This window comes from Solanum lycopersicum, chromosome 11 (genome assembly GCF_036512215.1).
Source record: "Solanum lycopersicum chromosome 11, SLM_r2.1".
In the NCBI taxonomy this organism is placed as follows: Eukaryota; Viridiplantae; Streptophyta; class Magnoliopsida; order Solanales; family Solanaceae; genus Solanum; species Solanum lycopersicum.
The window spans coordinates 8,580,442-8,595,317 of NC_090810.1; the positions used below are offsets into that span (position 1 = coordinate 8,580,442).

At 33.8% G+C, this 14,876-nt stretch overlaps 2 protein-coding genes across 2 annotated transcripts; one reads left to right on the forward strand and one right to left on the reverse strand.

Annotated features, from left to right (window-relative positions):
• Nucleotides 1–6,849: 6,849 nt before the first annotated feature.
• Nucleotides 6,850–11,257, forward strand: LOC101262585 (uncharacterized). The gene is made up of 6 exons (XM_010314521.3): nt 6,850–7,366; nt 8,243–8,451; nt 8,576–9,853; nt 10,093–10,225; nt 10,318–10,700; nt 10,775–11,257. Exons 1-6 carry the CDS (start codon nt 7,093–7,095, stop codon nt 11,021–11,023), a joined length of 2,526 nt encoding a protein of 841 aa, XP_010312823.2. The 5' UTR covers nt 6,850–7,092; the 3' UTR covers nt 11,024–11,257.
• Nucleotides 11,258–11,456: 199 nt separating this feature from the next.
• LOC101263267 (protein SENSITIVE TO PROTON RHIZOTOXICITY 1) lies at nt 11,457–14,438 on the reverse strand. The gene is made up of 2 exons (XM_004250324.5): nt 14,259–14,438; nt 11,457–13,142 (listed from the first exon to the last, which is right to left on the reverse strand). Exon 2 carries the CDS (start codon nt 13,125–13,127, stop codon nt 11,586–11,588), a length of 1,542 nt encoding a protein of 513 aa, XP_004250372.2. The 5' UTR covers nt 13,128–13,142; nt 14,259–14,438; the 3' UTR covers nt 11,457–11,585.
• Nucleotides 14,439–14,876: the final 438 nt, after the last annotated feature.

Sequence of the window (14,876 nt, forward strand, 5' to 3'; positions counted from 1 at the left end):
TTCGTACATTGTGGTTGGTATATTCTTTTTCAAAGAAAAATCACACATTTCTTGAATATGGTGTGTCACTTATCTCAACCAGACGCACTTTCGACTTGCTTCATGGGGGACTTTTATTTCTGCATAGCAACATTTGTTTCATTGATCGCCAGGATATTATTGTGCCTCCACATGCAAACACATAGCGTTCTTGAGATAGATCTTTATGCGGATCAGATAAATATTCTGCATCTGCGTAACCAATCAATTTTGTCTTGGATTCCTCGGGATAGAATAAACCCATAACTATGGTCCTTCGAGGATATTCAATCATGTGCTAAATACCATTTCAATGTCCTTTTATCGGGGAGAAATTGAATCTTGCCAGTAAATTTACTGCAAAACAAATATCTGGTCAAATATTGTTAGTAAGATGCACTAGTGCCCTGATTGCACCAAGATAGAGTTTCATCACCAAGAAACTCTTCATCCTTCTTTTGAGATCAAACTGAATCATCATTTATGCCAACTGATCTCATAATCATTGGGGTACTCAATGAATGCGATATATCCACATAAAATTGCATCAAAATTTTTCAGTGTATGTGCACTGTTAGACAAATATATTATTTGTCAAATTAACAATCTGTAGGCCAAGACAAAATTTTGTCTTACCAAGACCTTTTCATAAAAATACAAGGACAATTAGGGTCATTCTTTTGTACCCTTTTTCTTCCTTGACTATTTCAATCCATATAAGGATTCTTGAAGCTTTATTGGAAAAGTTTCTTTCAAACTCTTATATGCTTCAGACACCTCGATTGTTTCAAGGATTTTCATATAACCTTCATTGTCTAGCTAGACATTAAAATTATTCATTTACATGCATTCAAGTTTTCATATGTTGCCAGATCAAAACAAACCTCATTTCATCCACCAAAGGAGAAAACATCTCCACTAATGTCAGGATTTTGCGATAAACCTTTATGCCCCAAGGCACAAATCGTATTTGATATCTTACAGTTATACTATCGCATAATAATTTATTTGTACCCCACTGACATTATACCTTGATTTATGGACTACCGGTCCAAAATGTCACTTTTTTAAGTGAAACAAAATATACTTGAATTTTGCATTTTACTTGGCCAACCATTTATCTGTTCACACTATATGACAGATTTGAATTCAAGATCCTCATCACAATTTATATCATTGAGCGCTACCTCATATCAAAGATACCGTCGACGGTTATTTGATATCGATTCCAACAAGACATAAATTATCAAGATCTCTTCATTTTTCATTATTTCAGGTACCTGAACCTTTTTCAAGATTTTATGAATTGTTATGTCAATGTGCTCTTTTATAGCACTTGCCTCATTATCATGACCATATTGATCATTTGCTCCTTCCTTCTTCAAGGAATTTTATATTTGGAATCGATTGGTCTATTACGCTTCCGGCGTATCATAGACTCTGTCCTTCAAGGACTTCACATTGGAGCATTTGCAGCTGAATTATATCATAGGGTCAGTGCATTCATCTGGCAACTGATTTGCAACATTATGCAACTGAATTATCTCTTGAACTTTAAGTTCACATATTTATTTTAACGAGGATCTAGATAATTCATAATTAACCTCACACATAATTTTCAGCTGTCAATCATCTCTCCCCCTAATGTTAGAAAATCTAGCATTCATTCCACCCTTATTTGGAAGTTCATCTCTGTGCGTGGTGGAGTAATTAAAATCATAACCGCACATTCAACATTTTAGATGAAAATTATATGGTTCCTGACCCTGAACCAATTTTAATGGGGAAGCCTTGTTGGTTTGATGCATACATGTGTTGCTACATGTTAAACAAAATTATCTCATACCAAATCTTATCTGGGAGTTTTGTTCTCATAACCATGATTTAGCTATAATTGGAGGCATACAATTTCTGCTAAATCAACCAGCATTATCAATATAATTTCATAATTTGGAACTATTTCAACCTTACAAAAACCAATTTGTAAGTTGACAACAGAATACATGTGACCATCGCATAGATACATTAATCATATAGTTGCAAATGATCCACATGACAGGTGAACGGGCCCATATTCACCCTTTTATATGTTCCAAAAATTTTAGGGGATTACAGTCCCGATCTTAGCTGGTACAATGATCATTTTATCAAGAGAAAAAGCAACACAAGAGAATTCTTGAAGAATCTTTATTTCTTCATCATATAAGTCACCTGAATTCTCAATCACGTTTGCATCACATTTAATCGGAATGGTCAATCAGTCATGCCAACTGATCTTTATTTTAGTACACTTATAATTTACTTTTACATGTGATTTCATCAGCATGTACATGTTTGTATGGAACAAACAAGAGGAAAAGTGGGGTAATCTTTTACATAAACATTTATAACCCTCTTCGGTTGTAGTGATTTATAGTCTCAATATTTATTTTCAATTCATCCGAAACTTAAAAAGTTTCTTTTGAGACTTACTACAACCCCAATATTATTCCTCTGATAATAGCACAACTCGTTAGAGCTTGCAATTAATTTTATGTACTATTACATATTGCATGACACCATCCCTATGTTGAGCATCTCCTTCAAGGAGGAAATTATATTATTATTGTCATGGTCAAAATCATTACGAGCAAGACGTCTTTCTTGCTTTACTTTTGTTGTACCATAGGTACACAACCAATGACAAATTTGTATTGCCACACAATAATGACCACAATCCTTATAGGCAAGAACTATTTCTTTCTTTTGCCCTTTCGGTAGTTCATACCATAGTGACGTATAAAACGTACAATACAATTAGCCATTTCTGCCAAATAAAATTTATTTCCTCTCAAATCTCCCGTAGAGATGAGAAGTGACATGTATCATTTTTTCTCAAACTTTCCATAGAGGTGAGTTGTGACATATATCCAACCCATAATGATTTTATCACATATGGACCCATTCTCTTATAGAATGGTCGAGCATTCACGATACTCATTACAAGTCACATTCTCTTCAAGGATTGGACTAATTATTTATATGTATTTCATAAAATTTGCATTATAAGCACATTGTCATGGCTTTAAAATTCATCATATTTCCATGACATACCTCAACATCACTTTGAAAGATTAAGTGTACCATCACTTTATCTTGTATCATGATAGAGGATTTATAAATTTGTCAAATTATTGGGTTGACAACATTCATAAGTCTAATGACCTTTCATACCATTTTGATAAAAATTGTCTTCACATTTTGAAGGACTATTTGAAGAACTCATAGTGTTCTTCCTTTTATCATTACCACAATGATGACTATTATAATTATGTCCCTCCACGCCCTTATTCATATCATTAATCATTTGTCATCTTTCAGACTAACATTCACTGCTACCACATTCGTATGATTGAATGGAGCAAGTTAACAGGCGGATTTCAGAGTTATTACATGTTGCTACCACATTCTTTTCAAGGAATGAAGCAAATTCAATAGAACGAATTTCAAGACTTTTCATCAAAGCCTAGTCATCATTATATCATCATTATGGTGCATTGACTCAAACTCAATGTCTTATCCATATAAGGTGTTTTACGTCATAATTCTATGGGACTTGAACCCAATCACGATGCATCAAAACTCAAATTGATGTCTTACCCTTTTGGTGCGATAGAACTTGAATCTATCGTCTTATCCCCAAATATTTTTATTATGATGCATCCGGACTTTAACCTGATATCTTACCCTTTTGGTGCGATGAAACTTGAATCTATCGTCTTACCCTTAACCAACGGTATAATAAATCGAAGTACAACATGACTCATCCTTTTAGTCTTTCAAAACAATCAAAATAACATTCAAATTCATGCTATTAAAATCTTACACCTTTTTCTATTTAAGAAATTTTGTATAGCATGTCATATTCAACCAATAGTAGTATATGTCTTCGGTTCCTGATAATTGTTAGTGACTGAACACTATTTTATTCTAAATCATAAAATATTTTAGAAAATACATACCTGATTTTATGCATACAATACTTTGATCTTCATAACGAGATCAACCAAAATATGAGCTAAAGTAAAACTAAAACTCAATCTCAATTGGCTAGAGACTCGTGCTGATAACGTGTTATAAAGAAAGCTCAGAATATAAGAAGAAAGAGAAGAAGACAAGAGAGATAGATAGAAGAAGGGAAATTTTCTTCTTATTCAAGTGTATTCAAGTCTCATATGTATATATTACAATAGTGAATGAACAACCCTATTTATAGAGTGAGAAATCACTCCAAAGGTTACCATATTAAGTATCATAATAAATAGATACATTCTTATCCAAAAAGGTTCATGTAACCTAGTGAATATGAATGGTTGTTCATGTACCAACCTTATGGACTATTCACTCATTCAATGAATTTATAACAATTTTTAATTAATATTTTTGAAAGAAGTGTATCAAATCAATATGAATTAAGTAAAATGAAATAGAGGAAGTGAATCATTAAAATAGAATAACAGGCAATTATAAAAATCACCACAAAACTTCTATAATTATTCCTAATTTTTTGTTTGATTTGTAGGCATTAATTTAATTAAGTTTTATCTCCAAGTGGGGTAATAGTAGTTAAACTTTGATTCCATATCTCACCTGAAAAATTTCATTGCTACTTTATATTGTTACATTTATTTATTAAAAAAAATTATTAATATTACAGAGTCTGATTTTAAAATTTTTAGTATAGTAATTATTTGCTAAATTGTTTTGTGCAATCCTTAAACATTCTTCATGAATTTTAACCTTCATTTTTACTTACATTGTCAATCATAAACACTAAATTAGGCAGGAGCTACGAATATTACCAACATTTTTTTGCCGATATAACAATGAAATATATGGTGATAGAGTCACCTTAAGCGAAGAGTGATTCAATGTATATTTTACTGAAAAATTATATAATTTATAAATATTAAATATTAATTAATTATTATGAACGTATATTTAATTTATACATTTTTGATATAATTGAAAAGAAAATTTAAATATTATTTTGTAAAATTTCTGATTCCGCACCACAAATACACAACCCTATGGTAGCTCAACATATTATGTTCAATTGACTTAGTTTGACTTTGCGTTTGGTTGTTTCAATGAAATTTCTGGAGAACTCCTTTGTATTTTATAAATCAACTCCCTTAGTTAGTGTTTGGTTATAGATTTTTAAATATTCTTGGCAAATATTATTTGGGTGAAATTTTACCATTACCTGTATGAAAGTAAGTACCATCCCGTTAAGGACAGGTTTTCTTGTTCATATGTCAAGGGCTGGTAAATGTTTGGCCATAATATTTGGGAAATATATTTCACTTTTTTAGAAAAATATGATTTATATTCATAAATTTTAAAAATATCAAAATTAATCACAAATTTGTATTTACAAGTCTGAATCTTTGTTACAACAATAAGAAATAGTGTCCATGATACTAGAGTAATTTGGTAATTTTGAGTGAGTGCAACAAGCATCATTTCATACATCGTGAAGTAGACAAAACACATGACTTTGTTATTTTGAGCCGATTATTCATCATTTTCATCAATAATCATATTATCATTTCACATTCACCGAATATCTCATTACTACTTTTGGAATTAATGTAAAAAATTTTGTAATATAACGTAAGCAACAACTAAAGAGGGTGTTTTTATAAAAGATAAAAGTTTGGGGGTAAACTTTCAATTTTTAAAAGATCCCAAATAATGAGATTTGACCCAAATACTAGGAAAAAAACTAGTATTTAAGAATTTGTGATATTTGCCAAATAATAATAAAGTGTATGAACAAACACTATTTGTCAAGTTTTTTCCCAAATATTATTTGATTTTTTCTTAGTTAACTTGGAGATTTAAATCATAAATTTTACTAAAAAAAAACTCTCCGAATATTCAAAGTACTTTTAACCTATTTGACAATGACAAATATGAAATTAAAATATTTTTAGATGAAATGGTAAAGTTTAATTTATAATTAGAGGTAAAACAGGAGATTATAAATTGGATTGAAGGAACGGAAGTATGAATTTCAGCACTTTAGTAGACGCTTTATTTAGATTTAAAGTTAAAATTATGTTTAATCGTATTCGAAAGAATTTGAATATACTTTTTTTTTTCTAAATATGACTTATTCCTTCAATTTTAAAACATAGCAAAATTATCTAATTTGACTAATTTATCGAAATCATAGGATTAAATAAATCTCTTTTAACAGAGTAATATCTCAAACTAGACAGTTACATAATGCATGTCATAGAGCAAATTTTAGAAATAACAAACATAAAAATTATATTAGCGCTGAATATAGCTATAGTTTTGCTATGGAGCAGCTGATTTGTATTAAATCGCATGCCTCTTATTCACAGACATATCATTTGTATAAGATTGCAGCGATTGTATATACATATCGGTTAGATATTGTATATATGTAATTACTCTGCGTATATATCAATGATTGTGTTTGCATATCTCTGCATAAACAATTTGAATTTGTATTTAATTGAATCGAGTTAAAACATTTATATATGCGTGTCAATTCTCACTCGTTTTATACAAACACACAAACTATACATTGTATTTTATATAATTTGTGTTTGTATAAAGCGAGAAAGACAAAAGAGAATTAATTGAGTAGGGGAAAACTTTTACTGGTATAATTATAAGTATATAGGTTGAAGAGATATCTATTTGTATCTATATATACAATTCTATCTCATTTTATACAAACAAAAACACAATTTGTACATTTGTGTTTGTATAAAATGAGAGAGTCAAACCAAGAGAATGGCCAAACGAGCTTCAGGGGAGAAAGGCAAATGAAAAGTTTTGGAAAAGAAAAATATGGTGAAAATAGGGTTTGGGTGTTTTCCAAATTTCAATATATAAAATACTTATTTTTAAATAAATTGTAATAATAATGGTATTTAATGAGATAATTATCCGTTTCACACAAATTATACTAACGGTCACCTTTTTCAAGATTTCATTCTTCAAAAAACCCCTCTTCTCATTTCCCCACACACAGACACACACATTCTTGAATTCATGGAGGACAAGCTGGAGATTTCATCCATTGAAGAAGATAAGAAGATTCCAGTATTTACAGTGTTAAAGAATGGGGCCATTCTCAAGAACATCTTTTTGCTTGATAACCCCCCACCTTGTTCAAATCAAGAATCAGAAATTGAAGAGATTTTGGTGGTTGGTAGACACCCTGATTGTAACATTACATTGGAACACCCAAGTATCAGTAGATTTCATCTCCGTATCCACTCTAAACCGTCCTCACTCTCCCTCTCTGTTACTGATCTTTCTTCAGGTACTCTGCCCACTGCCCTGCTTTTTTTTTCAGAATAGATTATGGTGGAATGCTTTTGGGGTTTTGTTTATTATGTTCAAGAATCATCCTATATGGTTCTTGATGATGATTTGGGGATCAAAAAGTTTTGATCTTTTGATTTGTAGTGGTAAGGTCCCTAAACCCCACTTGTGGGATTTCACAGGGTATGTTGTTGTTGTTGTTGTATTTGTGATGCTACTTTGAGTTGCTTTTTTCTTTCCAATTCTTGAACTTTTTTAGGGCTTTTGTAGTTTTCCTTTGAGCGATTGATTGTTAACAATGTGGAGTTGTCATTTTTGAATCTTAAACTACAGAATTGTGATTTTCAGACTCCTTGTTCAGATGGAATTTATTTCAAAATGAAATTGTTAATCAATTGTGATGAAATATATATTTTTATCATTGTTAAACTAGAATTAATGGTCAATTGTTGAGGTGTTAAATGTTGCTGGTACAATGTGTAGAAGTCATTGTATGGTTCTTGAACTTGCTAAATATCAGAACGAATATCCGCCTGTGCATACCACCTTGGGGTTGAGCTTTTGTGAATCCATATGAGGTTTAAGGGGATGATGAAGTTCTGTGATTGCTGAACTCTTGAATTCTTATTGGGGTGAATTTCCTGTTTGTGCAACTGGTTTCATAATGTTCTAGTTGGTGCTGTTATTCATGATACAATAATGTCTATTATCTTTCAAGCTTCAACCATATTTTCCCAAATCGATTAAGATAAGATTTCTGATTGTAATGCCATATCATCTCTTCTTTATAGTTTTTCGTTTCCTTTTTTCTGATATCTTGCTTCTTTCGGTTAATCAGTAAGGTCATTTTCTGTCGGTATCTTGTTCTTTGCAGTACATGGGACATGGATTTCTGGTAAGAAACTTGAATCAGGAGTTAAGGTGGAGTTGAAAGAAGGTGATAGGATGCAACTTGGAGGTTCCAGCAGGGTTTACAGGCTTCATTGGGTTCCAATCAGCCATGCATATGATTTGGAGAATCCTTTTGTACCTACTCTTTGTGAATCTGAACCAGAAGAAAGCACACAGGAGGAACAACATCAGGTGAGTTGAATCAGTATCTTAATACTGAACTAAATAAGGTTTAGTAGCTCAATTTTCTTATTCTTTTGTTGTTTGCTCTAACTTTTATCCTGTGCCGTGCTATATGCATTTATTGATCTTCTAGGATGAGAGTGGCTTTTCTCTCCAGAATGACCAAATTCAGAAAGAGGATTATGATATGGTGCAAGGTCTAGACTCATCATTTTCTGGTATGAGTTCATTACCGCGTCTGAGAAGTTTGACTCCACCAGCTCCTCCAATGCTTGATAAAAATGTGGCCGCAAACGAAAATCTACCAGGGAATATCCATGAAGAAGGTGAAATCAGTTTGCGGCAGCCTGCTTACCAAGCTGACAAGGAAAACAGCATACCAGAAGCTCTTCTTGTCCCAGGACAGTCCCCAAATGAAAATGCAGATGGTACCCCACCAAGATCTCAGCAAAGATGTTCAAGTATTTGGTCTAGAAGGGGAAAACACTCCAATGTTCAGATTCAAACTGGTAAAGATAGAGCAATGAATGAAAATATTGACATGGAAACTGAAGTTGAATCAATTAATCGTGAAATAGAAGGAACTATATCAGTTTCTAAAGATCTTTTTGCTAGTGGAAACAAGGATAAAGAGGAAGAGGTCTTTACTCCTGACAAAGAGAACCATACTCCCAGTTCTCTCTTCCTTGGATCTATGAAGAAATCGTGTCTTTCTGAGATGACAAATAGATCGGGTAGAAAGTCTGTGCTTTCTAATATGGATGAGACTGATGAAGAAACTTTTACCCCAGACAAAGAGAATATGACACCAGAAACTCGTCGTCTGAGGTTAATGAAGAAGATTGGAAGCCAACATCAAATTAAGCATCCAAAACTGTTTAAATCTTCATCTCTGAAACTTGTGGTTGAGCCCAGGTCCAATCAGGCAGCAGGTTGTGTATCCCACAAAAAGGAGAAGCTAGGATCAACTACTAAATCAACACAGCCAAATGTGGATGAAAATGATGAAGAAATTTTCACTCCAGATAAAGAGAATATGACACCTGATACTCGTTTGATGATATCAATGAAGAAAATAGGGAAGTTGGAAAATCTAAAGCTAGAATCATTTAAATTTTCTCTAGACAATGTAGTTGATCCTATTTTCCATCAAAATGGAACTCCATTCTCCTCTGAGAAAGATAATCTGAATGACAAAGTTCTTGAAGAACAGAAATCAACAATCCTTGCCCCCAGATATCCAGCAAGATTGGAGGTAAACACAGTGAAGAACAGAATGGATAGGGTGCCTTTGCAGTCACTTCTTGTGAACTACCCTGTAAAGACCAGCTCAATATCTCCAGAAGAGAACATTAAGTTGAGAGATTATCCAATCCAGCATCCAGAGACTATGGAACTATGCCCCTTCTTCGTAAGTTAAATGTCAAAACTTTATGCTGAAAACTTCTTCTTTTTTCAAATTTAGCATAAACAGAGAGGCATGCTTCTGAAAGGTCATAGATTTGGATTAGTCTTCTTGAAATTGGTCGTTCAACAAATTAACTATAATAGTGTTTTTCCAAAGTTTCATTGCTCAAAGTATACAAACTAGTATTATAGTTGTCTCTCTGGTTTAAATGTAGTGAGCTCTAATTTGCGGCTTATCTGCAGAATGAGAGTGTCATGGAAAAGAAGAGATGGACCATTGTAGTAGACACTGGTTCGTTGCTGAATAAAGAATCAAGGAAAAGTTTGCAGCTTCTGCAAGGTCTGAGACGAACTTATATGATAATTCCTAGAACTGGTAATGAACTTAACCCTGAAATTTTTGTCGTTTCCAAGTGCCAATTGTTTTTGTTAAATAGAATGCCTGTTTTCTCTGATCCTTGTTGACAGTCATAAGAGAATTGGATTGCATGAAGAGGCGTGCTAGTCTATTTAGAAGGACAACTGAGGTATCTGCAGCATTAGAATGGATAGAAGACTGCATGATAAATGCAAAGGCATGGATTCATGTACAGAGTTGTGCAGAGGAAACAAGAGCAGTGGCACCAACCCCTCCTGCTACTGCTCCATTGTCTTTGTTCAGTGAGGAGAATGGCATGTTTCCTGTTGGCTCACATCAATTTTCTCCACATAGTGGTCTAATGGATTTTGCCTCACCCACAGCAGAAGATCATATCCTTGAATATGCCCTCTTCTTCAAAAGAACCAACAGAAACGGACAACTCGTCCTTCTTAGCAACGATCTTACCATGAAAATCAAAGCCATGGCAGAAGTAAGACCATAAAAAATCCATCATCCAAGCTGTACATGGTGAATTTTCATTCTAACATTTATTTACACTTGCAGGGTTTGAACTGTGAGACAGCAGAAGAGTTCCGCGAGAGCTTAGTGAATCCATTCTCTGAGAGATTTCTTTGGAAGGACAGCTCTCCCAGGGGAAGGACTTGGTCATGTGAGGATGACTTTGTTCTTAAGGAAACATATTACCACGGCCCTCCAAAGAAGCCATCAATGTCAGGAGAAGCTGCAAAAGGGTTGAAGCTCATATTGCTCCATAATTCTCATTTTAGGCGCCACATCAGTACAGCCAGTTGAATCAGTTAGGTATTATAGCTGTGTACAACCTTTTCTTTTCAAATGCAACAATCATGTTCAATTTCTTTTGACAGTTTTAGATTGTGGTGCTTTGTAATCAAGGGCAAGAAGGCTCTTATAAGAGATAAGGGTGCAACAAAAAGTAATCATGTGGAGGCTTTCATGTTCTCAAATGACAGCATTCTAATCTTCTGGAACCATTATTGCAATGAAATTGCTTGATTATTTTTTTCATGTGTTAGGAACAATATAAAATTTTGGTTTGAACTTGTCATCGACATGCATCACAGATGGATCGTAACTGGCCAAGTGATTACTATAGATGGATCTTTTAGTGAATGTTATATCTAATCGAGATTCTTGGAAAGGTTGAATGAGGTTTTTGTAAAACTGCTTGAGACAGTTGATGCATTTTCCTGGTCACTTGCTGCAATTGACAAACTCATAGCAACTATTATACTATATAACTTAAGGAAAAGACAGTTATTCTGAAAAAAAAAATAATGGCATGATAGAATAGATAGCTACAATGAACCAAAGACAAATCGAATACTGGTTGATGTTATTCCATTTCACTAGAACTCATAAATTTTGCAGCCTTGTGAGGAGGGTATTCACATGATCCAGACAGCAGAAATGAGAATGAGCTATCTGACTCGTCAAATGGTGGTCGAGGGAACTCTTGAAATCCATTAAGATTGCTAGTATCGAAGTTCAAAGGTGAGAAATAACTGCTTGGATTGTATGGACACTCTTTTACAACCCCGGGATTTTGAAACTCATTGCCATGTGAAGCATTTACCTTATAGTTTTCTTGTCGAGCTTTCATGGTGACTTCACCGGTTTGGCCCCGGTCAGATGTCCCAGCAGATCCTTTAGTTTCATCCGGAGAAACTGCAGGAGTATGACCTTGAAAAAGGGAAATGTGTCCAAAAAGCTTGTCTTTCCTCGAAAATGTTGTTCCACAGGAACAAAGCCACTTATCCTTTCCACAATGCTTTTCATGTGTTTTAAGATCAGCAATTACTGAAAATTTCTTAATGTTACATCTACTACAAGTATAGGCTTTCTCACAGTGGGTTCTCTTGTAATGGTTTTTCACACATAAGATGGTTTTGAGAGGTTGAAACTTTTTATGCTCCTTATTGCGCTTGCATCCAACATACGGACAGGAATACCTTTTGATGAGTGTTGGCTCAGAACTGGGTTCTTTATGAGGCTTTGCAAGAGCTGCTGGAGTCTTGTACTCATCTCCATGACCTCTCATGTGCATTCGCAAATTCGCATCCCTCTTAAATCCCTTGCCACAAATTGTGCAAAAGTGAGTGTGTGGTGCAAGGATTTCCTCTTTTTCCAACTGTAGAATCTCATAGGAACCGGGAGGAAGGTTCTCTTCTTCCTCAGCTTCATCTTCATCTTTTAATTCATGTTCATCGGCAGCATGATTGTGTTCAATCCCACAATCTCTCAACTGGTCAATGTGGTTGGATTGATCTTCCAACTTGGCAACACCATCATTACATGTTAGCCCACCAGCACTAGTACCTGCTGTAGAAGGAACTGTGACACCACCAACCTGCCCAAGCTGGCTGGCAGCAGGAATCGCAGAGGAAAGAGTGTGCTTCATAGTTGGAAGAAGACTTCCTGCAGTTGATATCAATTGGACTATAATAGAAGTAAGATCAGCTGTGATTAACTGTTGTTGCTGAACTATAAGGTCATTTCCCTGAACCTCATCTTGACCTCTCCGCCCAACAATCAAATGCACCAGCTCCTGGAGCTGATGAATCTTTTGTTCGAGAAACGAAAGGTTGTTCAGCAAAGCTCTTGGATCCCAGTCATGTATTCTGGTCGTGTCATGATTTTCATTCCTCTGATTCCCCTGTTGATCCATCTCAGATGTGTGTTTTGGTTTAGCAAATCCAGAAAACTGTTGCTCAATCCTGATTTGTTGATCCAAATAAGAGGAACCTTCCCACTTCTGCGCATGCAGATTTAAATTGGTAAATGAATGGTTATCTGAGGGCATAATTTTCAGCAATTCGTTGCCAGACGAAGAAGACTTTATCCAAGGATCTTCACTTAGACTGTCGTCAGGATCCATATCTGAATCTGCTTCCTGAGGTAACAAGAGTACACAAAGAAAAGATGTAAAACAAAGAAAAATAAGAGCACTTCAACCAAAATCAATTGAGTCCATACGAAACAAGCATGAAAACAATATTCATTCAGTTAACATGTGAATTAATTGATCATACTTATACAAAAAAAAATTATCAGTACTGTACTTTCGACAACACCTTTACAAGAATCAAAAAAGAAACAAACATCAACAGATGAGTTTTTATGATATGATATGATACGATATATACTATACATCAGGTGTGATGACACACAGTGTAGCATATGGGTACATGTAGATACTTTACCTTCAATAAGATCTTTCAACAATATGTACTACTACCTATACCACATCATACCTGTTCGGCATAACTACATCAAGGCAAACAAACAGTCCACGCGATAGAATGGATGGTACAGTTCGACCAAAATCATTCTTTCAAACAAGAAATTGTTGACACTATAATTACATATTTCTACTCAAAGTTATTCCTTTATTATCTTAGTTTCTAATTCAGTTGTCATGTAATCCAGCTACTGAGCCTCCACAGTAAACTTCCACAAACAAAAGCATCAGACTATTTAGTAAGAAGACATAGCTTTTGAGATACATATGCAACACAAAAGGCCACACCACATAAATTTTACTTAGAAAAACCTAAATTCCAGTAATTTTCAGGTTTAAAGATTGGAAGGAACTTTGGTTCAATTCTAGGTCAACGCCCCCACCCCCTCATCTTCCTTTCCCTTTATGCAGGTCAATCCATCCCCAGAAGAAAAATCAAGAAAAGAAACCCAAATTTCATTTTGGGAGTCTTTTTTGACCATCCACACCTTCACCAACAACCCCAAAAGAAACTCAACCACAAAATAATTTTCTTTAAAAATTTGGAGATCTCAATCTCATCAAAATCAATAATCATTTCTGAGAAAACCCCAATACAGGTTGCACATCAAAGATTCAATCTTTTTCTATAAAACATCCTATTGTCAACTCATCAAAGACAAAAAGGAAAAAACAGTTTAAAAGTTGTAAACTTTTCAGCAAGAAGTCATCAGAGATACACACACCATATAGAGACAAAGTGTTAGGATAGAAATAATGAAAACTCACCAGATTGAAGGTCAGCTAATGGTTCTTCTTTCTTACTATTGGGAACTGTGGGGAAGGGAAAGAGAGAAGATGCTGATCCCAGTTTCATATATATAATAAAAAAAATACTTACTGGTAAGCATAAATTGATTCTCTTAGCTATGGCTGTCACAAACAGAGTCAAATGCCTACAGATGGGACCTACTAAGCATATCCCCACTTTTTTTCCTGCTCAAAATCGAATCGAAATTAATAATCTGAATCGATGAATTATTAATTATTAAATGTATATGTAAATGTGGGATTAAGTATTGATATTTATCAACTCATGTGCATAATTCATTTGATTTTATCTTCTTACATTAAACTATTTTTTTTCTCAATAATAATTCTTATCAAATCTTAACTTGATCCGATAACTGAATTGATAAATATTAAACTGATATTTTCTATAACAATTTAACTATACATAAACCAATACATAATAATAAATTAAACCGATAAACTTTAAATCCAACCAATTGATACATATCCTGTTTTGGCAAAAGAAAGCATGAATGAATTATACACATTTTATCATTTAATTATGATAATAATATATTTTTTAATTATTAGTATAAAATTATCTTGTTCATATAA

Coding starts and splice junctions, on each gene's coding strand:
- LOC101262585 (XM_010314521.3), top strand. CDS start 7,093: ATGGAGGACAAGCTGGAGATTTCATCCATTGAAGAAGATAAGAAGATT. Junction 9,854..10,092: donor TGGAACTATGCCCCTTCTTC/GTAAGTTAAATG, acceptor GCTTATCTGCAG/AATGAGAGTGTCATGGAAAA. Junction 10,701..10,774: donor AAATCAAAGCCATGGCAGAA/GTAAGACCATAA, acceptor TTACACTTGCAG/GGTTTGAACTGTGAGACAGC.
- LOC101263267 (XM_004250324.5), bottom strand. CDS start 13,127: ATGGATCCTGACGACAGTCTAAGTGAAGATCCTTGGATAAAGTCTTCT.